Here is a 25,944-nt window from a genome sequence, read left to right on the forward strand (position 1 = left end):
TGAAATACAACATTTGCTGAAGCAAGTCTGTGCACACTGTAACTGTGGTTCACAAAACTGTTTCAACACAACTGAAATGCTGTTTGAAATTTGTATGAACAAAAACTGTTTTGTTTTATTTTTCCTCCCAAAAATGTGAGGCAGGGTTTTATTTATTTGATTGGTAAGCTGAAGGTAAAGCTTAAAGTGCACCCTTGAACATCTCTTTGTAAAATATCGTACAGTAATTTGCTATTGTTGCTGTGAACTTTAATATATCTAATTATATTAAACCACTGTGTAGATTTACAACAGCAGCCTAAAAAATGCTTAAAACAGCTATTTGGTTATTAGTTTATATTTACAAGTTGGTTATCACTGACCAATAACCTTCCATAAGTGACACCTGCTAAACACCTGATAATTAATTTCATAGGGTACTGCAGGTTATTGATGAAAGATAAAGCATTTTTGTCCCCTTTGTGATACCATGCACTGATGAAACATGCAAAATAAGAGCAGGGACATTTATTGAGGAAGTAAATAGGGTACATTTTGATTTCATGTTGACTTTAAACATAAAGTGGTGAGAAACAGAAATAGGCAGTGATGGCCAATTTCCCCTTCAAAAGATCCAACAATCATATCTTAAACCTGCTTAACATGAATGAAGGATGCAATAATAAGGAATCAAAGCCAGCAAATGATTGTCCATTCAGACTCCCTGCTATTAAGATAATATCTTAGGGGGGAAGATGTGTGTGTGTGTGTTTGTGTGTGTGTGTGTGTCTGTGTGTGTGTGTGTGTGTGTGTGTGTGTGTCGTGTCAGTGTAGGGTGCCTGTAACACAATAACGCAGTGGCAGGTCTATTTGGACGTCTTGTCAAGGGCACATCTAAAGGGCGTCCAACTGCTCTTTATAAGGGCTGCAGGAAGCCCCATTTCCATTCGCCATTGCTGGAAATCACAATGGCTGATGCTGGACGCCTCCAGCTGCGTCGTCCTTGAGCGGGGAGGAGGAGCCGAGCGGGAGAGGCACACAATTACCTTTAGATCAGCAGGGACGAGACTGAGTCAACACTCACATCTGTAATCTCACCTGGACCTAAACATCCCATGTTAAATAAAGCAGAGACAACAAGATTATAGGTGATTCATGGGCTCTGAGCCAGAGCGGGCGTGGCATGAGTGGGTCAGAATTAAGTCACAATGCACCGTTGCCTATTTTGTATTTTAATGATTCATGCAACATTAACACAAAAAGAACAGGTATTCCAAAACAGGAATCTAAAAGGGTTTTGGGATTCAAAGGATGTTTTTGAGAGGCTTACTTCATGCAAAACATTGCCTTGGCCAAAGTGCCTGCCAAAAAGGGGTTTAGGGTACTTTCACACCAAAAAGAGGTTAAGCATAACATCTTCTAAAAAATTCAGCAGTCTAGCAACTTTGTAAGAGCCTGGCACAATACTGGATAACTTTCAATGTTAACATCTATGAAGTGGACTGGGCCCTACTGGGACCTTCCCAAAGACCTCCTAGACGCCATGACTTCGTTATCACTTAACAAGTCTGCGCATGTGCATTCTCTTCTCACAAATTACACAGTAGCTTTAAATCACTTCAACTGATTCATTCAAAAACGATGACTCAAATTGACTCTTTATGTGAGTTTGAGTTTATTTGAGTGCCTCTGTATCACTCAAAGCGCTGATTCATGAAACAATGTCTGCAATATTCAGCATGACAATATTACATATCCTCAATCCTACTAATACCTAAATTTAACAACTACCTTACTAACTATTAATAAAGCAGCAAATAAGGAGTTTATTAAGGTAAAATTTTAGTTAAAGGGTTAGTTCGCCCAATTTGCAAAATTATGTCTTTAATAACTCACCCTCATGTTGTTCCAAACCCGTTTATTTTTGGAACACAGTTTAAGATATTTTAGATTTAGTCCGAGAGCCATTAAAACTGTGTGTACAGTATACTGTCCATGTCCAGAAAGGTAAGAAAAACATCATCAAAGTAGTCCATGTGACATTAGAGGGTCAGTTAGAATATTTTGAAGCATCGAAAATACATTTTAGTCCAAAACTAGCAAAAATTACGACTTTATTCAGCATTGTCTTCTCTTCAGTGTCTGTTGTAAGACAGTTCAAAACACAGTTACACACACCTAGGTACAGGTTAACACCTGATGATATTTCTTCTGGGCTTTTGGATTACAACAAATGTGTTTTGGAAACACACAGTTATAACAGCCAGAGAAAAGACTAAGACAGAAGTCAAGGGTCAAGAGCCCAACTAAAGCAAACACTGATCTCTAACATGGTTACTTCAAATGAAACAATAAATCAACATCTAAACCTTAGTTCATTCTCAATAAGATCTTCTGTAGACGTCTGACAGAAATAAAGTCAGTCTGGTTATTAATAAGTGGAGCTGTTGATGCTGTTTGTGGGGTTGTTTAATCAGATCTTGAGAGATTTCGTGTATTTTATTTCAGTTGATTTCATCTAAGGCTGTGTCTGAAGTCAGTTGTAGTAGTTCTTGTGTTTCTCTTTTCTTCAGTGATTCAGTTTGTTAACAGCAGCTGTTCATCACTAATGCTCAATCAGCACTTAGTTAATCACTTAATAACTTGAATGCAAAGTTTTAAAACTTACATGGTTTAAATCAAGGCAATCTGTTTACTCAAACGGTTTGAGTAAAGTTTACTTGTCGGGTTTTACAGTGTGGAGGGACAGAGAGCTCTCGGAATAAATCTAAAATATCTTAATCTGTGTTCCAAAAATAAATGGAGGTCTTACGGGTTTGGAACAACATGAGGGTGAGTTATTAATGACATAATTTTGCAAATTGGGCGAACTTACCCTTTAATATTTGCTTAATAGCGAGAGCTGGACTTAAAATAAAAGTGTTGCCAAAATATTTTTAATATTTTTAAATTATTTAGTATTTAAATGTTATATATGTTAACATTATGTAGTTCTAATAAACAGCCAATATGCTAATAATATGCATGCTAATAAGCAACTTAATAGTAAGAATTGGTCCCTATACTAAAGTGTTACCAGTTTTTTTTTAACTTAACTCAGGAACAATGGCAATTAAAATAATTTAAATTATATATTACAAGGCTGTACAGTTTATTACTATTATTATTATTATTTACAAGTTAGACATTATTGTAGTTGTATTGCCCAGCTCTAGTTTTAAGTACAGTTTTAAAAAGTACATTTTTGGCACTGAGCCTTCTTCCAAACCTAATTCATGTTTATAAAGGCCAACATTTTATCTGTTAAAAAAACTTGAAGGGAGGTGTGGGGATAATAAGAGATAAAGTTCAGCGGAACAGGCTAGCATGCAGAGAAGAGGAAAACATTTGGTGCGAGTCCTGAAAACATACTGCAACGTAAGCTGGAAGGCCTGTTTGTTCTCCATCAGTTAAGACACTGGCATGGTTCCACGCTGAACACATCAGACTAACGATAATGCATCAGTGAAAGAGAAAAACTGAGCATTTTCTGATGTTAACTTTTGTTTTGTTCCCCCTTTGTAATATTTCAATTTCACGTTAAAAGTGCCAAGAATCTGAATTAATCTGCACTTGCTTTAAAAGAGCTTTAAAGATACTCAAAAGAGAAAACTGTTAGTGAAATGTGAAAGTGTCTGAGGGATTGCATTGTATATTAGATGATTCGCTCCTTAGAGACCATTAAAGTCACAAGGCTCTCCAGGTGAGGATTGTCTTTGTGTGCGTGTGTGTGCTAGATGAGAAGTCTGACGTCTCTGATGTGTCGGGTTTAGATGAAGCAGCCTCTTCACCGTGCTAAAGGTCTAACCAGCCAGTGATTCAACAAGAGCTGGTACAAGAGGCTCATCAGGGTCAATTAGCCCTTTAAAGCCCACTTATTACATTAGACTCTTCACAGCTGAACTCATCCAGTTGATTGGCCAATTGTGTTAAGTTACTGGTTTGTTCCTTTTGAAAACATTTGAAAGAAGAAAAAAACCCAAGTACTATTGATTCTTGAGACTATGGTAATAATTTTCCATGAGAAAAGGAAAGAGAGAGAGGAAGATATGGCAAGCCAGCACATAATGCAGAGCAGTCCTCAGGTTCAGAACTGAACTGTACAGTCTGGTTTGGGGATTATATGGACAAATAATGCAACAGTGATTTAAACTGCAATATGATAAACATTTAACATTTATTGTTTCTCCTGCTAAGATATCAAGGCAATAAAAAAAAACATAAAATTCATTATTCAAGACACTGAATAGGATGTGCAAAACACTCAAAATAAGGTCGTGCTCTGATGCCAATAGAAAGACTTACACTTCAAAGGCCCTCTTTACATTCAAACTGTCTTTGGACTTGTGAATGTATTTAATTTTTTTTATTGTCTTTTTACTTTAGTTATTATAGTGTTATAAGTATGGTAGTATAGTCCAATTTTGAATTATTGTACATTTACATTTTAAACCCATTTAAATCGTCTATATAAACAGCTTCTTAAGATTTAATGCTACTATAACTACTAATACTAATAATCCAATAATACAGTCACACCACTATATATATGTAATTACATTCACAGCCTAATGTCGTTTATGCAGTTCATAATAATCCCATTATTTTATTTCACCTGGTTGTGCAGCCTTGGTGCTGAGGATAACATTTTGAGCGCCTTGAAAACATTAGTCCAACATTTTCGCATTACAAAGAGAATCCAGCTTCTTCAGCATTCACACGGCATGCATGCTCGCCGCATTACACAAAGAATCACGTCACGTCCTTTAAAGTCGCCCTGTCCTGAGGATCAGTAGAACAGCAGCGATGGACTGTGTTCACATACAGAGTCGTTTATCAAAGCTCTGCTGTTTCTCTTTCTGTCTCCTGCTGTCTGACTGTGCTCTGGGAACACGCTGCCTCTACCTGCAGCTAGTCAGTAAATGATGATTTATACCTCCTGCAGTCAGAAGTCACGTTTTGATAAATCGGGATGAAGTCTCAGATGTAATTTTTAGGGCCTGCAGTTGTCTGTGCGTGTCTTTGTATGGTGATGAATGGAACGTGATGGTCACTCTTTCTCCTTCCCCTTTTCTCTCACTGACAGGATTTGGGGTCCTCTGGTGAGCACACTAAAGCAGGCAGGTGCTCATTTTTGACTGGGAACACAACTAAGTCGTCTTTTGCCAGGACACCACGGCTCCCTCGCTGTGACCCATGTCAGGATTAATCAGTCGGATGGTGAGATACACAAGGGGAATAAAGCCACCACAGGAACAACGTCCAACTCGCTTGTTCAGCATAACCCTTATCAAAAAAAAAAAAACTGAACTGGCCATGACTTTGAATCTGCTTTCTTCAGATTTTTAAATTTTCTCAGATTTTTTCAGCCTCCGTCTTTCTGACCTAAAGTTTTCAGCGATAAGCAATTTATCTGCACTGAACAAAACCGAGGTGTCACAATATGTTACCTTACTATACAAAGTAATATGTAGTATTTATTTTTACAGTAAAATACAGTTTAATGGACAGTTTCAATAGTCCGTTTACAGTGAAATACCGTAAACTGAAATTCCCACAGTTGTGGAAAGGCTTCTTGATGAAATTTAATTCCTCATGTGTCATTTTTATTCTGGTTACCTGTATATTATACAAGTTTACAAAATATATTTTATTTCATTGCACAGAATATCAAAAATACATCAGTTATTTTTTATCCCTTTTAAGTTTACCCCTGTAAAACCTAAAACATTGCTATCATATTTTTTGCGGTACTGGCTGCCATATTTTTTATACAGTACATATTAGGGGATTATTTTTTATAGTACGCTCTACTTCTCATCACTGCTTTCCTACAAAAGTTCTACTTCCAGCATTTATCTTTAACAGTGTTCATGCCTTTATTTTCTTCTCAATCTCTCTTCTTCCCCACAGAAATGCTATTTAAGTTGTTATCATGTGAAATCCATCCCCACAGAGCTCTGTCAGAAGCGTTCCCCCGTGCTTTGTATTTTGCTCATCAAAAACGCCATATTTTGAGAGCAAGTTACTTACAGAGCAGTGTAGAGGTGGCGTCTTATTAAATTTCACTGGATGCTTTGTAATGAAACAGGAGATTGGCTTAAGTAGATAAACCCTCTCACTGGAGAAGTGGAGGAAGAGAGGGGGGTGAGCGAAGGAGTCGAGCTGCAGCTGACAAAAGCTTCGATTTCCTCTCCTGTTTACTAAGCGTGGATATTTTCCGCCGGTCAGCAGCGCCTGGATAATGCCATTTTTGTCCCTGCTGAAATACACTCAAGAGCCTATCGCAGTAATCAAGAGAATCCCTTCCCCCATCTACCTGAGTCTAATGTCAGCCTGTAAATGAAGCGGCCTGACTTCCATTTCAAACTGCATGTGATCAATAAGTGCTGAGGAAAAGCAGCCGCGCTGCTTCCTCTTCCTTTATCTGTTCCCTCTCAAGCCTTGAAAGTACTACTAGCAGCAGTGAAGGAGGTCAGGGAAACAACTTAAGCAGTGACATAGAACACTTAGAAACATTTGCTAATCTTTGTATTTATAAAATGTGCAGTCGTGTAAATATCACTCTGTGCTGCCCTGTCTGACTGTTTAAAAGACAAGCCTTTTTAGTTTTCTACCACCAGCAAACCAAAAAATGAGTTCAAAATGAACTATATTTAAATTGTCTTCTGTAAAATTATGTTTAAACAACAGTAAAACTTTGCATCCCTACACTGAAAATAAATAAATAAATAAATAAATAAATAAGGTTTTTAAGGAAAGTGGTTGCCAACTATTTATTTTAGCAATCTTTTTTTTTTTTTTTTTGAAAGTTACATTTTACTTATTACACTTAAAAAAAGTTTTGGTAAATTTTAATTTGGATGCATGTACATAATAATAATAATAATAATAATACATTTTTCTTTAACATCAAATTAACATATTAAAATGATTTCAGAAGGATCATGTGACACTGAAGACTGGAGTAATGGCTCCTGAAAATTCAGCTCTGCCATCACAGAATAAAATTACATTTTAAAATATAATAAAAAAAAGAAAGCAGATATTGAAAATTCTGAAAATATTTAATAAATGTAGCCTTGGTGAGCATGAGAATTTCAATAATAATAATAATAATAATAATAATAATAATAATAATAATAATAATAAATACCATAAATACCAAACCCAAAATATTTAAACAGTAGTGTAAATGTAAATCTGCATTGCAATTGTGCAACCTGTTTCTTACCTTAATTCAAATTAAATTAAAATGTTAGAATTTAATTGGAATTTTGAATAAGGTTAATTTTTAAGATTTAATTCTTAATTCAGTTCTGTATAGAATAAGTTCTAGAACTCCATCTGGGGACAAAGGTGAGGAACAAAATCACGACTTGAACGCAAAAAAACCCCCAGCTAAAACAGGGAAAAAACATATGTCTTTGCCACTGGCAGGCAAGTTAATTTTGGACCCTGCTTAAAACTGAACAGAAAAAGACCTCATGCAGCAAAAGCAAAAGCAAAACAGAGCACAGCAAAATCAACATGATGGCTGGAATGGACACACAAGCACTGGTTTAGCTATGAATAATTCAATAAAAATAAATAAAGAAAATAAAAAAACCTTGAAACACTTTTGCTTAAGCACAGAAAAGCTAATGCAAATCAAGCTAGCCATCCTACAGAGAGGGGGCTACTGGTGCCTCAGAGCAAGGGGGCCGTGCAAGGGTCTGTGAGCTAATGCTAGTCTAGCTCTACTCTGAAGTGAGCGACGCCCGGTGCACGTTACCTGGACAGGTGGCAGTGCAGGCACTTTTCTGGACACTCTGGCCCTCGCAGGACGTCCCGCCGTTCAGGGGAGTGGGGTTGGTGCAACTCCGGCTCCTCTTCTGCCACCCCCGACCGCAGACAGCACTGCAGGCCGACCATGTGGCCCACGTGGACCAGCCACCGTTCACTGCTCGTGCGCCCAGTGCAAAGGAGAGGGGGAAACGAACACAGCGAGTCAGGATTACCCGACAAGCACGAGGATGATAAACAGCCACAAACATGAGCTCTGTGCTTAAAGGCAGGCCACGGGGACTACAGCAACACACGAAAGCTATGTTAATGTCAACAGCTGTCAACGCTATGCTAACTCTAGTGTACATTTGAGGCAGTTGCCATCTCAGTTGTTTTTACGTTCAATTCATATTCATTTGATGTTTACACAGTTTGTGTGTTAATGGAACAGCACTTATCTACTACCAGCAAGCAACTAATACTATAATACTTTTGTATGTTTGTATTAAAGGTACACCACAGAGGATTTCTTTTTTAAAAATTAATTATTCAGCCAGTACATACTGTATAATGCCATCAGAGGTGTGAAAAAAAACTTTACATAAAAAAGACAAAACCCTGGCTAAAGAAACTTAAAACATATTATATTTTGAAGGTTTTATAGGCCTTTAAGAAAAATGTTTTTTTCCACAGATTGCGATTGAGAGCCCAAAATTCCATTGCGTACCTTTAACATAAAATAGCTACATCCAAAATTGCATACTTTCCTCCTATATTAGCAGGCAAAAACAGTATACGAACAGCACAGTATGTTTAGATTCACAATATTCATTAAAAATAGGTGAAAAGTACCCAGATTACTACTTCCAAGATTCTGAAGTATCTGATGGACCCTTTACTCTCCCATGAAGCCATCGGAGAAGATTTGTGAATGGCGGTGAAGCTATGTAACTGACACTGATTGGTCACATGACAATGGCAACAATACAAATGTAGTAAGTCATGAGTAAAATGAATAGTAAAATGAATTTCATTCATAATTCCTGCATTTATACTATATAGAACATAATTTTTTAATGGTTACAAAGTCATTACATTTTCAAAATGAAGTGCGTGCTCATAGATTGTGCAATTTTGGACAAAGTCAATGTTTCCAAATGGGTGAGGTATTATAAAATGTTTGATTTGTGTACCAATTCCTAGCACAGTAGGTGGGTATGGTAATATTAACAGAATGGCAGAATAACCAGCAAATTAAACAGTGAAGTGGAAGCTCCAATCTGACATGTTTATTCCTGCATTTTGTCCTTCCCAAGTATGAAACTTCATAGGTTTATCATGTCACTTGTGTACTTGAAGGGGCAGTCACACTAGACTTTGAGCAAATCAAATTGCTTCGGACACTGCAACAGTCATGATATAATGTCAAACTCCACAGCATCTTTTTTTTTTGCAAATAAATTAAGCATAACAAATATAAAAAAAATCCATATGTTATAGACATATAATTCACTTTCCTGCAACGTTGCAAATCTGTAACTTTAAAGTTTGTGTTATTTTAATTCAGCTAAGAGGTCACAAGATGTTTGTAATATGTTTTTACATGTTGTACTGTTCCTCATGCAAATCGCTTGCAACTTCTGAATAATAATAATAACATTTTATATATATATATATACACACACAAATGTATGTGGCCACAGAACCAAACAAAATTTTCCTCAGTTGCCCTTGTCAAGCTGCAACACTCAATCACCTTTTAAGAACTGTATATTAACAAAAGTCATCGCTAAATCTACAGAGCAAACCGGGGGACACATGGGGGGTTGGATGTCTTAAAGGAAACGGCCTAGACTTAATCTCACAACGCTCATGCGGGGTGTATATTGGTTTTCTGCTCTACACAGATACACAGTATGGTTTTTATGGCACCAATATCCTGGCTCGTGAAATGCATAATCCTGCAAGGATTCCACAATGATCCCGAGTCCAAAGTTCACGCAGGGTTTTTAATCAAGTTCCCAGCCTCTTCACTCTTGGTGGGAGAATTCAGAGCAAATCTGATTTCTTCTTCCCCCGGTAACTCATCCGATTTGTTGTCCTGAAGCCTTGATCGGCGGTCAGACTCTATATTGTGCCTGGAGCTGCTCCGTAATTCTGCTCTGGTCAGACCGAATCAATTCTTTAGCCTCTCTTCTACCACTGATTGCTCACCACGAAGAAGGAAATTGCGGAGCAACTCGGGTCCTGATTACCTCTTAGCGCACCGTTGTGTCAAGTCAAGTCCAGCCTTGTTAAAATTCATCTCGGCTTCTGTCCAACAGCACTAATAACAGCTCTCACACCACCTATGGTTCAGCCAATAAGCAAGCCTGCAAGACTTCAAATTAGTAAACTGACATTTTAATGTGAAGCCATGGGGAAAAAAAGAATGGCATAAAGGACCATGCATAATAGTTCTTTTGATCAAAAGGTTTTCACAGGGAATTTTTCTTTAATTAATTTCTACAATGGTAGCAAATTGCTTGGGGAACATTGCAAAATTTGAAACCTCCAAATTGTCAGGCACTGCACCTAGCATTCATGTACCATTTGTCTTTTTCCCTCTGTGAGGGCTTTATTGATTGACAGCATAAAGAGCAAACAATAGAGCAAAAATGTTCTTAGCTCACTTTTGCAGAGCCTTCCGTCAAAATGTTCCCAAATCAGGCAATTCAAACAAAACGCAACAACTTATCTAATCTAGCTTCGTCTGAGAAATAATTGTCAGTTTAGTTCTCCTATTAAACATAACACTCTGATTGCTCTGATTGAGTTGCAGTCCCTGCATTAAAAACCATGTCCGCATTTATTCCTGTTTATTGCAAATCACACAGCTGTCCCTTGACTTATTATCTTTAGGATAGGCTTCATAATAAAATAAATAAATTATCTCTGACACAGGGAGATCAGATTCACCATTGTTAACATGTCCGTCTGTGGTTCAGGAGTATTCTCAGTAGATCTGTTCCAGTACTGTACTATGTGTCATGTGTGATTGACTCGGCCCGGATTAGTAGAGAGCGTGTACAGGGTTGTAATGCATGCTACCTTTAGAACGGCGCTTGTCCTGGGACCCCTCCGGGGTTAGCGATGCTCTGCCACTGTGCATTTTAATTAAGGTCAGCTAGCTTATAAACCCTATTCATTAGTCACTTTCTGCCATTAATTCAACAAGCCCAACTACAGCGTGAGTGTTTGTCAGCTCTGCTGAGATTTCTGAGACACTGTCTGGCTGCTTTGCTCCAAAACTGGATATGTTGTAATGTCGCTGCAATCATTCACAGCATGAACAGTTTTGGGGGAGCTAAGCTAAAGCTAATAGGAAGTAACAACAGAATGTGCCCATGCTGTAATGCTTAGTTTTAAAGGGGTCATATGATGCTGCTAAAAAGAACATTATTTTGTGTATTTGGTGTAATGAAATGTGTTTATGGTATTAAGGTAAAAAAATAAATAATACAAATTTAAAAAAAAAACATATATATATATATATATATATATATATATTTTTTTTGTTTTTTCCACATACTGTACATTATTGTTTCTCCTCTATGCTCCGCCTTCTGAAACGCAGAATTTTTTTTTTTTTTGTGAAATTTTTTTTTTCACAAGGCTCATCGCTCTAAAAAGCTTGGTGTGCTGTGATTGGCCAGCTATCCAGCGCATTGTGATTGGGTGAATGCCTCAGGCGTGAGACGGAAATGTTACACCTCTTAACATATTGTAAATCCTTGTCCAGCCGGAGTGATGAGGCAAAAACATAAAACCCATTATAAATGTGATATAAACATGATTTCTTTTGAAAGGCAAAAACAAAGTAGTTTCGCTTTCACAACGGAACAATGTCACACACTGCGGCCTTGAGTGAGCATAGATTTAGCCGCAGCTGGCTTGAATGAACAGAGGTGGGCGGCTTGAGAACGGTGTGGAAGGCGGATTCTACAAAGGAGCGTACCTTGGTCTTCCAGAAAACATAATGGGTTCAAATGTATTTAAATCATGACAACTCTCTGAAGATTTTAGCATGGTGATGAATATGACAATGTTATTGTATTTGGTCTTGGAGGAATAGATCTGCGTCGCTGCTGCTGAATCGCTGCTCCAGTTGGTTATTACTGTAGTTGTAGATTATTGCTGCTGGAAGCAAGTCAAGAAACTTGCTTCTGCCATTGCATATGGCGATATGGGGCAGTGAGTATTTAAGAGTATTTAATATTTTAGCATATAAAATAACCCATAGCAGATCCATACAGATGGAGCTTGGGAAGGTGGAAGATTTCAGAGAATCTCTGAGAGCACACTGCAGGAAACTCAAGTGAATGCTAGCCAGCCATATAAATGCAAAGCAGTAAGCTAATTGGCTGCATATGCGGCATGAACCAATCAGTTTGTGCCAAGTTGTTAAACTCTCTGTGCCATCTAGAGTTTCATGACTGAACTATATATTTGGACACTTAAGCCACATCTACAATGTGCATGTAAATATATGTTATAATATGCAGCCAGCTATCCAGCACGTTGTGATTGGCTGAATGCCTCAAGCCTGAGACAAAAATGTTATGCCTCTTAACATAATGTGAAGCTTTGTCCGGCTGGAGCGACAAGACAAAAACATAAAACCCATTATAAACATGACATAAACATGATTTCTAGTTAGAGCTTAAGATCTTTGCCAGAACCCGACGGGACCCGATGGGACCCAGTCGGGTTCGGGCTTAATTTATATCATCTTACGCGGACTCGGGCCAGGCTCGGGCCGGGCTCGGGCTTGAGTTCCGGTTTGCGAGGTAAACGAGCGGTCATGTGATGTCTTTCGATTAGCGCGAGAAAGATGCGAAAATGGATGCAGAATAGGTGTAACGGAGGCTTGCCTCTGGCGATTACGTTTTGGTTGCACCAGCAACTAAAGCAAAGTCTGAGGTGTGGAAAAGTTTTGACCATGTTTATAATGAGAATAATGAGTGAATAATGACGCACCATCAGTGAGCGCAGGAACGCGCTGAAGCCATCTTCAGTGGATTCAATCATTTTCCAAAAACATGTAGGCTTAGCCTAATCGCTGTGAGTAATAACGTTTTTTAAAATGAAAACTAAATATTCATTGAGTCTTAAATGCATAATGTCAGAGTATATATATATGCTAATGTTGGCATTATTATTTTATTAAATGACAGCTGCTAGTGGCGAGGCAAATCCGGCGGAGCCTTTATCTTAATTTCGTTATTGCCAAATACCCATCTTAATTTAAAATTTATCTTAATTTAATTTGTCAAAAAAGACTCGTTTTTATTGGTGCGTTAGTCTATTTATAGGTTAAATGAGCCTATGTCTAGAGTGCTGAGATGTTACGATGTCACAGAGGACTTATTTTATTTCTTTATTCCAACTTCCAAGTGGTGTAGTTAATAAATTTTGTTAAAACATGAATAAATTACTCATTCTTGACAAAAGAGCTGTGTGCGTGCATACATTTGAATAATGTCGGGCTGTAAACTGGTTCGGGCTTTTAAAAACCTGTCAATCAAAATGTACTTGTCGGGCTCGGGCCGGTCCTGTCGGGCCTAACTTTTGAGGCCCGATTACAGCTCTATTTCTAGTCATGTTTTCTTTAGGAAGGCAAAAATAAAGTAGTTTCGCTTTCTCAATGGAAGAACGTCACACACTGCAGCCTTTAGTGGGCAGCCGCGGCCAACTTGAGAACGGTGCAGCAGGCGTATTCTATGAAGGAGAGTACCTTGGTCTTCCAGCAACCACATGTGACGAAACACACAGCATCTATACGACATGGCGGCGGAGGCAACAACAATACTACAACGAGAATAAAAGGTATGGCTTCTTTCTTTGCGTGAACATCTGTGCCGCGTTATGCAAATCTTCCCACATAATGACGTAGATATGTGGGGGCATGTTAGAACGAGCCGTTTCAGGGGGCGTGGACGAGTGTTAACTTTTATAAAGAATATCTCTTTGGATTTGAGACTTTAGAGTTTGCAACTTCACAGATCTTCTTTATTCACCAAGAGCTTGTAACACTCCAAAGAGAAAGGAAAATTTGAAATCGCATCATATGACCCCTTTAAAGGCCTAAAAATATTACTTTCTATATGTACTTCTCCATATTTAAAGAAAAATATTCACAACATAGAAATTACGTGGAGCAACTTGCAAAACATCTTAAATGTTGCTGTTAAAAAAAATTATAGGTGATCAAACTTACAATGAATATTTTTTCATCTAAAAACGTAAACGATTCGAATAACTTTCATGTTTTTTTCCAGGCCTTTAAATAAATAAATAAATAAATAAATAAATAATGTTCAAAATGAATTGGAGGGAGACTACTACTGCTGTAATAGTAGTAAACACAGATAATCTTTCGCAAGGTAAAGCAGTAAGTACATTTTGTTCTCAAAGTCTGATCAAAATAGAGTTGTCCATCAAAGCTAGCCTACCTCTCTCAGTAAATTACCCCTGACTCTGGGTCAAAACCATCCCAAACTTTTGTCAGACTGTTGAAAGGTAAAGTCCATTTATCTGGGATTTAAGAATGGAGCGAAGTATGAGAAGAAACACACCGTAGACAATCACAGTAGCCGAGGAGCTCTTTCGTCGAGCCACAATGTTCTTGGCCACGCAGGTGTAGTTGCCTGTGTCTGCCAGGCGGGTTTGTTTGATGATGAGATTATGGTCCACGGTGATGAAGAAATTGGGGTCAGTCTTGGGGTCGATCAGCTCCTCGTTTCTCTGCCACTCCACCTAGTCATATACACAGAGAAAACATTTCACAGCTTTAATCTGGCTCAAACGGTTGGAAAACACTCTGTATGCTCCCGTATCCAGCGGCCATTCTGGGCAGCTCCCAAAGACCCTGCCTGGGCTGAAGATGTAAAATTTTGGCAGGCCCTGCATAGCAGCATGGGGCAGCAGAAAAGTGGATTATAATTTTTCTGTCTTTTTTGTACAATAAAAATGAGATATCTTTGATATCAGAAATAGAACTAAAAGCAGGAATTGGGATTTTGATAATACTTAAAAAAAGACAGAAAAAAATTATACAGAATGAATGAAGTCAAACATATCAGTCACTTTTGTAGTGAAAGTGGAGTTGAATACGACAATTCAGCACTGATATGTCGCTGCTGTTAGGTTTGGAGGTTTGGATGGCCATTTTGTGCTGCAACAGCTGGTCGCAGGCTGGCCTACTCCTGCACCAGCGCAAAAAATACATGTATTATTAATGGGACTCCCAGAGCTGCCAAATCACATTGTGTGGCTCCTCATCCAAGTCCTACTCATAGAACAGACGGAATATGGTGAAAGACGTCAGATCTCTGGCTCGTTGGTATATTTGTGCGAGTACATTAACGAGAAGGATAATTAGCAGAGCTGTTGGGTGTTAACATGTTTACTTGTTGCTCTCACCTCTGCAAGAGGAACACCTTCAGGAGGATGACAGCGCAGAAGGACTTCCTGATCCAGTGCCACTTCCTTACCCAGTGGTTCCTCCTCAAAGTTCTTCCTCAGATCTGCAGAGCAAAATAATTTTATTAATTAGTTATTAGGTGCATTTGGAACATTTATGTTCAAACTTAAAAGCACAACTGTACCTAAAACATATAAACTTCCCGATTTGCATAATAAACTAAAGATAATGTAATGATTGCATATGCCACACAATATGCAAAAAAAATAAAAAATAAATAGGTAGTAACCAGAACTTGTAGTGCACAGTGTTTAATATTAAATATGTTTAATAATTAGTGTTACATTAATTTGGTTAGTATTCTCAGTGGAGTGGCATGGTGAGTATGTGTTCTGACATTTTGTGCATATGTGTGCACGATATGATGCATTATGCACAGGTGCAATTGTGAAAACACGATTTACTCAGTTATAAATTTTGAACATGGTTAAATAAGACTAAATAAGATGTACAAGACTGAAACTGCATGTCAAATGCATGAACCTGGTTACTGTGCATTTAAAACAAATTTATTTTACTACTATAGAAATCCTCTGTTTCATTTTTGCATCACTGACGAATTTGCATCAGGTTTATTAGCTTTGTTGGGTAAGTTACTCAAAAAAAGCAATCAACTGCAAATTACTAATTGCTTCTTTAAAACTAATTTTATTACATTACTGATTAAAGCATTTAAAAAGTAATCAGATTACTAATTACTTTCAAGTTTACTTTTCAAGTTATCAAACCTAGAAAATACACTACAAAAAAAACTCATAGTTCTTTCACTAATTTAATAATGACTGAAAAAAAAACACAAGTAGCCTATTTTTTTATAGCCTACATTCCCAATATCTACAAAACTCTTTTTTTATTTTGTAAAATGAATAAAACAAATAGGGTGCGCTTTCTGCATTCAGTCTCTGTGAATATCTTCCTGAAACGAATCACTAAAATGAATGAAAATGACTTGAGAAATACAGTATATCTAAAGAAAGCTTGAAGTGTCTATTATTAAATGAAGTCAGTCATGTCGAAAACAAATATTGTCTGATAAAATAATCTGTATGAACCCAACTCGATGTACAATCTTTCCAGTCTGAGCTCACCTATAAAGTGTCTGCACACATCGCCTTCTATAAGATAATCATCTACGCGAAACCAAGCTTGAGAAACCAAGCGCTAACATGTAAATGTCCACATCAGCTCCATATATAAAGAAAGATTCAAGTTCAACTTTTCATTTTTTGGAAGAAGACACGCTGTGAGGAATAAGCCTTTTGTAATGGAATTGTAATGCTGACGCTGCTTAATCAATTCTAATAAGTCATTTGGTTTGACTTATATTAGTGTTACTGTGACTTAAACTTGTACACTTTTACTTGAAATTTACCCAAACTATAATCCGAGACTAAAATATGTTGCACCATTTTGAAATATGATTCATACGAACTGAAATACGACCTTTCATTGCATCTAAATATTGTAGGACTCATCTGCATTTTAGCTCACATTCTCCAGTGATTTATTAAAGAGCATACTGATGCGCAAAACATGATTTTACTTCATAATTTTTAACATTGCATTTGTAACTTAAGTAACATAATTTTATTGGCATAAGTAACTAATCAAATTACATAAATTTAAAATGTTACACATTACTACTGCATTACCAGGAGAAGTAATTAGATTACAGTAATGCGTTTCTGTGTAACGCGTTATACCCAACTTAATATGTTACAACTGTGTAATCCAGATGTACATACATTTTATTTTAAATTCAAATACATAAATCAGGGTTTTGTGTGTGTGTGTGTTTAGATTTTATATAGACACACATTTTCACCTTGCTGTCTTTAGTTTTAACAAAAGTGTGCAGAGGGCATTAGTTTTAAAATCAGTGTGAAGAGGGAATTAATGAAAAGTCTAGGGGAACCAACTGAGATTTTAAACGGATTGCATGTTTCTCTTTTTTTTTACATTTTCTATGGGATCTCAAGCCAAAATAGGAACTAAAATCCTCCAGTAGTGATAAAGTGGATCAGAATGTGTATATGTATCACCAGGAAGGTAAACTAAAAGCCATTTAATCTAACATTATCCGTTTCATTTTTAGCAATGGGTATTTTGGGTCCAGAGCTCCTTCATATAATAACTCAGGGCTTTGTTTGCACCGTGTACGTTCACCAGGAGCTGTGAGTGGCCTTTCTCTCTTGGAAGCATCCATGTCACAGACCCGAGTGCTTATTAGACCCTGCTTGGTTGCTTCAGAGAATGGTTGTCTGCAGCCCCCAGGCAAAGCATCAACAAGGAGGAATTGCATTATCTTCCTCCACTACTTGATAGTGCACCGTATCCACACGACCACCCACTCTACCTAAAACCCCTGGGACAAGTGTTGATGCGAGTCTAATTGTATTTGCTCGTCAAAATTGCATTACTCTTGATGGAGGGCTTTCTTGCCCTCCTGACAATGGATGGCACAATTTCCAAACAATATTTGCATAAACATTTATAGCTGTTTTGACACGAAAAAGCTTTTGGAAGGTGGTGTCCATTGAGACAGCAGACTCGTCTTCGGTTCAGATGCTGGGGAATAAAATCTCTCTCAATAATGATGGCACTGCCAGTCATTTAGATCCCTCAAAACAGATGTCATGCCTGTCTTCAGCAATCAGGCCTCGGCAAACATTAATAGGTGAAGAGGGGTCTTTGACATTCGATTTAATTAAATAGGATTTAATGGGAATAGGAGAGGCACAAAGGATTAGATGGCCATCAAGTCCTGGGATGACATTGTCATGACTTTGAGGGGAAAACTCTCAAAGATAGAGGTATGTTAAAGGAATATTTCACCCTAGTACAATTACAATAAATAGGGACTGAGGCTTTCAAACTCCAGAAAAGACTCAAGCACCATACAACTGACACAAAAGTGGTCCATATGACTCATGTGCTATATTGAAAGTGCTTAGAACTTGTATGGCACTTTGTGTGGAGGGACAGGCTGAAAGTTATGTAGCACACAAACGGTTTGAACCACTTTTAAAGTATATTTTCAGTTCCCCGATTCCCTGTAATCATTCTTTGGTGAGACGTTTCCTTTTTCTTCTAAGGGGAGCATTTCTTTAAAAGTCCTTCTCATTGGCCTAAAGAAAATCAGAGGTGAATCTAGATAAATACCCATTCAGAATATTTATAAGCACCATACGGAGACAAATCCCAAATCCAGTTTAATCACACAATGCTTTAATCATTGTTTTAGACGATATATATATACACACATGACTGTATCGTATCTTCCTTTAGATGCTACTTTAAAGTAAGGACATCTTCTCCTCTGTTTTGTGCTGACGTTTGTTCTGAGCGAGGCGGTGTGGTGGTGTGGTTTCCTGATGTTTAATCACACAGAGATATCAAAACCACCAGGCCTCTTGAGGCAATTACAAAGTGTTACATTGCAGATTAGCAGATTTCCTTGCCACAGGCTCTTCCTGATCAAACTTCCCAATCAAACATTAAATAAGTCATATAAAACCAACTGAATCAATCAGCCTTGGGGAAAAACGAAACATAAGTGTTAGATTGATTGGCTAAATGGAATTTCAAAATAACTTTTAATAGAAAGCATATCATTATCAAAACACTCTACAGTGGAGTGATAAAAAAAGAGTATATGCTACTGTGAAGTAGAGCACTTTAAAGACATTAGGGGTTGTTAATTAATTTGGTTTGACATGCATTACCAAAACACTTTGTTTACACAGTATTTGTGTATCAAGGTATTCAAATAAATGGAGTCAATGTCTATGGGAGGAAACACCTGTTAAGTAGCTATCGTGTTTTCCACTCACAACACCCATAGAGTTCAGCTATTAATGTTATTTCAGGGTCTGTATTTTTTAGTGAAAGATGGAAATTAACTAATTTGCTTTAACCTGTGATCCTCAATTGTTTTGCTTTGAGACTGAGATTTTACATTGGGGTTGAAATGATGAAACGATGCTCATACCAACACATCAATTAATTCAGCATACAAAATAACTAACTAAATAAACAAAAAAACTTTAAATTTAAATTAATCATAAGGATATTATATTAAGCCAATAACTGATGGCACAAAACACATTTAGCCGTGTAACCCAAATAATGTAGTCTGGTTTCAAAATGTTATGTCGGTAATAAGAAAACATACTGGAAAGGTTTTCTTCCATTTTTGTTGATAATCACTCAGTATGTTTTTTTTTTCTATTTAGGAAATGAATACATTTCATACATATTAGAATGATTTCTGAATAATCATGTGACACTGAAGACTGGAGCAATGCTGCAGAAAATTAATCTTCGCCATCACAGGAAAATAAAATAAAATTATATTTTATTCAGTTTTATTTTATTTTATATTATTATTACAGTTATATGTTTATATTATACACAATATTACTGTTTTACTGTATTTTTTACAAAATAAAAAAAATATATATATATACATGTTGTTCGGTAATATAAATATTTCTTTATTTTGGAACTGCATTTTTATTATCTTTTTATTATATCTGCATTTCACTGCACGATTAGTTGCAGTTTATTATTTGCATTTAATTTTTGCATTTATTTATTTTTTTCCCTCCAATCCAGATCAATACAGACCTGAGACCATTTTGGGATTAAGAACCATTTTGGGGTTAAGAACCATTTTGGGATTAAGAACCACTGTGATTCCATTTATCACACTCACACAGATTATTAAACAGCATTTGGTCAAAATGTTTGTGTTCTAAGATAGCAGAGCTGAACTCACAGGCGATGCGCACATATGCCTTTTGGCTCTTCTGGGTTCCTGTAGTGCTCCAGGCCACACACTGACACCAGTAATCCTCCAGACCGAAGATCTTCTCCACCTGCTGTCTGGAGATGTCAATCTTCACCTGCATCACCGGCAGTCCTGGGACCAAACCAGACAAAGCAAACATGTTCAGCTCAGTGCCACAGACAGAGACAGATAGAGGCATTCAGAAACAGTCTTTCAACTGGCCCTTGTAAAAACTGTTTATTTGTATCAAACTTATGGTTAATGTCTGGCAAATTAGTTGGCAGAAATTAGCAGCTCTTTACTGGCAGTGGTGCATCTAAACATTGGCAACAATGCAAAATTTATCACAGCTGTCAAACTGTCCACTGTTTCCAATGGATTTTAGCAGGTTCACCATATCCAGTGAAGAGCTGCCAACTATTTGAGATGAGGGCAAACAAATGAACAAACTAAGTTTTGTGCAGATAAACTTTTTTTTTTTTTTTTTGTTACTTGGCTAATTCATGGAATACTGACAGATGATTGAATGCTGTCACAATCATTGTTAGATAAATGCAGGAAGCGTACGACATGCAAAATCACCTCAAAATAGAAAATCCCAAAATCTAATATGCTTTCTGGGATGAATTAATAAATAAATAGATATTAATATTTATGTGAGCTTCCAGTGGGAGAAATTTTTCCTGGTTACTCAATCTGTGCATTTCCATTCAGACACGAGTGGCTAGGATTATCCCATCAAAGCTTTTTTTTTATTTTTTTCAAAATTTTTTATGAAAATACATTGTAAAAAAAAGAGGGATGAAGTGATAATTTGTCAGCTGCAGCGGGTGAATAATGTCTATACAACTGGTGTGAAGTCATCCAACAAAATGATTCATTTTTAGCTGACAATTACAAATGAACATCATCAGAGTTAACCAACACCCAACAACACAAACTGTGTAATGCATAATAAAGCTCTCTTTGAGGATGAAGGGAGGGGGTTAGACAAAGATCATTTTTCTTTTCATTATCTCTGGACCATCTCCTCAACCCCTAAGCCTGTCTGATATTTCTTCCATAGCTATCGCTCATCTCAACACGAAAGGGTGACCTTGAAGATGTCCACATCCCCCTCAACAACCACCTTCATCCTAATTTCTCCCATAATCTCTCTCCCTCCAATCTTGATTATCTCTCCATCCCACCTTGTTCACAAATAATTTTTAAGCCCCTATGAAATGCATTCTGCATGTTCTTCATGTCCATAAGCCATTTTTCTCAAGTACTGTTAGAAAATAGAAACTTGAGTTGTGTGCTTTAATGTGTTTTAATGTTTTCACTCAAGCAGCAGTTAATTCTATCATATTTAAAACTAAGATACACCTACCAGACCGTTTGATTAATAATTTTTTGTATTTTTTGTGCATGTTATAATAAATGTGACATTTTATAGTTATGGTTTATTTGTACAGTCATTCCAGAATAATCAGTTTTTTAAACAAGCTTTTGTCATGTTAATTTGTGTTGAAGTTTATTTAACTCATAATTTTAAGGCAGCCGTGTAAACTTCTTAGTAAATTGTTACAACAAACTATATTAAACTTAGTGCACAACTTAAAATCGTTTGTTCATATAATAACAAACTCTCAATTAATTGCTCTGCTCGCATTTCATTTAATTCAGATTGCGTAACCAATTCAATATGAGCGGAAATAGTCATGATATTACACCACTAGAAGGGGTGATTTTTTTAAGAGAATGTAATTGAACCACGTAACTTTGAGTCAAACTAACAAATTTTGGTCACACTTTATTTTAGGGTCCAATTCTCACTATTAACTAATCATTAACTATGACTTTTGCCTCAATTAACTCCTTATTTGCTGCTTATTAATAGTTTATAAGGTAGTTGTTAAGTTTAGGGTATTGGGTAGGATTATGGATGTCATGCATTATATGTACTTTATAAGCACTAATAAGCAGCCAATATGTTAATAATAGACATGCTAATAAGCAACTACTTATTAGTGTGAATTGGACATTGGACTGTAATACTAAAGTGTTACCCAAATTCTTTTTTTACAGGATAGTGGCGTTTGAAATTAGATGTTCCTGTGTATAATTAAACATTAAAAAAAATTGCATTAAGAAATTTTACATAATAAGTGAGACCAAATGTGCAAATCTATTTTCGTCCAAATCAAACGTCGAAACATCCAAATCAATGTTTAGGTACAATTAAATGTTTGAACAGATTCTTGGCCATCATTCCAACATTATAATAGATTGTTTTGCATCATGCTTGAATATTTCTTTAAAGCATCAGAGCTGCATTCAAATTGATTTTTGGACATTTCAATGTTCGAATTGATTTTTTTATTTTTTGCATCAATGGAATATTCATATTAAAAATGTGAACTCCGTCACACGCTCCGGGAATGTGACAGAAATGCATCATCTCAACTCCTGCTGGTCATCTGAGTTCTTGCTCCAACCTGTCTGTCTCAAATCAATGTACATCACATCCATCACTGCTAGGCAGAGAGTCTCTAGGAGGAAAGAAAAAGGGCAGCTCAGAGGGCTTGTGTCTCACTTTCTTGGCAGACGTTAGGAGCACATGCAATTACTGTTAGATTTAAACCACCCTCCAGTGTTACTCAGGGCGTCAACATCAAAATGGACCTCTCAGACAATCTCGCTCTCCTCTGACACAACGTCTGGACTTTAATCCTCACTGAAGGCTTGAAACACTTTTGCAACAGGTCAGAAATATAAGATTCAATGCGCAATCTCTAATACAGACAAAAATAAGTGCACTGAAAATAACACTCTCAATTAATTGCTCTGCTCGCATTGCATTTAATTCAGATTGCGTAACCAATTCAATATGAGCGGAAATAGTTATGATATTACACCATTAAAAGGGGTGATTTTTTAAGAGAATGTAATTATCGTTCTAATTAAATGGTAAAATACAATTAAGGGAAACAGGCGTAGTCCTGAAATAGTCAGAGGAAAAGCCATCTTAAACACTGATTGTTTTATTAATTGCTTTTTGTTTCTTTTAGCAGCAATTACCCGGATTTCTGACCTTGTACTCCCTCTGCGCTTCACGACGAACCGCTTTTGGTTTTATTCTCTTTTGTGAATATGCCACATGGCTTGCACCGCTACTCAGGCATAAAAATTCACTTTTCCTGCATGACAGATTTAGCTGCATGATAGGCCAAGATAATACTGTAATGCAAATTTGTATAATAAGTAATTAACCGAGTATGAAGTCTTTGACTAGGAACACCATTAAAACCTTAACCCCTGAGTCCCTGAGCGAGGTCGCTGTAGCAACCCTTCCTTTGGAGTCTGAGAGGTCACACGGGTAAAGAATAATTGACTCTTAGACCAAATGTCACATGCAAACTCCCGCTTCCAATACTGTAAAACCCTCACAGATGGAGGAAATTATTCCAAAATGAAGACACATTTATTAGACCCTCAAAGAAAAAAGGCCCTGTGGAGATGGAATCGTAATTCTGAGTTATTGCTTTATGCTTTTGTCGTGTTGTGTGTCTGCATACTCAATACATGCGGCACACCTTCAAAATTAATTGTTAAAAATTCATAACCCGTCCCATTTTTCTACGCTGACATCTAACAAATTATTAAATACAGACGTAAAATTTCAGAAAAAGATTAATAATGATGCTGCTTTCCATTCTGGGGTGAGCTGAACCGAGTGCATTTTTCATAACAGACCACAAGGTCAGCCAGTTCCCAGGCATTTCCCAGAATTCAATGCATGCATCATAAGGAATACAGAGATTTAAAAAAAAAAAAACAGAAATAGTTTTTTCTTCTTCTTCTTCTTATTTTTTTTTTTTTGATACAATGTTTTAAAAATGCAACACTCTGCAAAAAAATTGTGAAACTTTATGCAAGCATCAGTCTTTAACTCATGAAGTTTTACTTTTTTTTTTTTGGTAAGAAAAGTTAAAAAAAAAAATCTAACTCTAAATTAAAATGCTAAAAATGTAGAATGAAATGTATTTCTCATATAATATAATATCATAATATAAATAATAAAATATTTTTTTTATTAAAGAAGATTTTGTTCTTAAAAATAAAAAAAATATTCATAGTACTCTGTACTCCTAGCTTCTGTTAGTCAAAAATAAATAAATAAATAAAATAAATAAATAAAATAAAATGAGGTAGCCAAAAAGTATAATATACATTCCCCAAAACTTATTGAAACTTACTATAATTATAACATATTAACCATTCTGTATATGGATTGTTACCCCCCCCCCCCCCCCCATTTCGAAAAATGACAAAAAATAAAAAATAAATAACTGCTATCATTTATTCACCTTCATGTTGTTCCAAAGTTCCAAATTATGACTGTCCCTATTCAGTGGAAAATAAAAGATATGGTTTGCAACCAAACTAAATAGTTTCTAGACAAAATTACAGGTTTGGAACAACATGAGAGCGAGTAAATCATTACAGAATTTTCATCATTTCATCATTTCATGTCGTAAACTATCCTTTCAACTGTGGTATTTGAAGAAAGCCCAGAGTCTCACAGGAAAAACCATAGATGAGATGTTTCCTCCAAGGAACTAGCAGGGTCCTGGTCGGATTCGATGGTGCATTTACAGTAGAATCCAGGGATATGATAACATCCCGTTCTGACACACTACACCATAACTTTATCTCAGTCCCTGCGTGACTGTGCATTGACTGCTCTACGTATTATTGCAGCAGCGAACATCTGTTCCTTGTGTTTGCACCAACATCTTCCAAAAGGAGCGGAAAATGCTGCTAGAGGAGCGACTAGGTGGCAAAAAGATGCATTATTCAAGTATGTTATCCTTCCAAATGTGTGAGTAACAGTTCTCATTACAGCTATACAGGACTTTTATTGTGAGGGGGATGAGGCTGCTAAATCAAACAGCATGTGTGTGTCTAGAAATACAGACAAGGCTCACAGACCCGCAGAGACATCGCTGCTCTTATTCTCTTGTGAGTCGATGCAGAGGCTTGACTGGCGCAAAGACTTGATTTTTTTCCACTCACTCTTGTTTTTGCTGCCGGTGACCTCAATTCCACGGGGGTCATTTGCTTATCAAAGGCGCAGCCCAAAACTGGCAGGTTGGAGTAAGTTTTCATTGTGACTGAGGAAATTCAATTAGGTCGCATCTAGAGCGCGAGAAGCCAAGATTCATCAAAGGGAGCTGGGATTAAGGGGGAACTGATTTACACTAGAACGACACACAACTATCAGTCAGAAGGTCAGCTTGTGGAATTTCTATTTTTCTATTGACTTGGAATATAGTGTCACTCTCCGATGCGCTGGATCTTACAGATAATGGCTTCCATCACCTGTATGGACACGCTAGTGGCAATAATGATGTTTATCATTAGTGCTGAATTAGAGAGGTAAATACGCATTTAAAACACATTAGTGTTTTGAACTGTGTTGAATAATGTAATGTTTACCATGTTGTCTGACAAACATATCACTCTCTTTCAATGCATTATGCTCTTTTCATTATCCGTTATCGCTTCTGGACGTCTGAGACCTCAAACAGCGGCCAAAGCTAGAGAGGTAAACAAACAAATGAATAATCCGAGCAATTCAAAAAATGCCAGTAAAACAGTGACAGAATTCAGAGCTGCGCACCGATACATCGAGCCATGATGCTTAGGAGGTCAACATGAGTTCACATCTGCCTCTTCCGTCTTCTCCACTCCTCCCTCCCTCAGTCTTATTCCTTAAGTAATTAAATTAAATAAAACAAATCAAGCCAGATCACATTTATACAAATATCAAATAAAATAAAAACAATACAAATAA

General features: G+C 36.8%; 1 protein-coding gene across 4 annotated transcripts in view; it reads right to left on the reverse strand.

Moving 5' to 3' along the window:
* LOC132109747 (netrin receptor UNC5A-like) overlaps positions 1-25,944 on the reverse strand; it is a 196,021-nt gene that overhangs the window by 50,401 nt on the left and 119,676 nt on the right. For 2 of the 4 annotated variants that reach the window (XM_059516068.1, XM_059516069.1), the window contains exons 3-6: positions 20,091-20,234; positions 15,250-15,353; positions 14,403-14,583; positions 7,793-7,960 (exon numbers count right to left, since the gene is read on the reverse strand). In XM_059516068.1, coding sequence (XP_059372051.1) covers positions 7,793-7,960; positions 14,403-14,583; positions 15,250-15,353; positions 20,091-20,234 — 597 coding nt within the window. The remainder of the gene's footprint in view (positions 1-7,792; positions 7,961-14,402; positions 14,584-15,249; positions 15,354-20,090; positions 20,235-25,944) is intronic. The other 2 variants (XM_059516070.1, XM_059516071.1) reach the window with 1 other exon arrangement.

Source organism: Carassius carassius, chromosome 29 (assembly GCF_963082965.1).
Source record: "Carassius carassius chromosome 29, fCarCar2.1, whole genome shotgun sequence".
In the NCBI taxonomy this organism is placed as follows: Eukaryota; Metazoa; Chordata; class Actinopteri; order Cypriniformes; family Cyprinidae; genus Carassius; species Carassius carassius.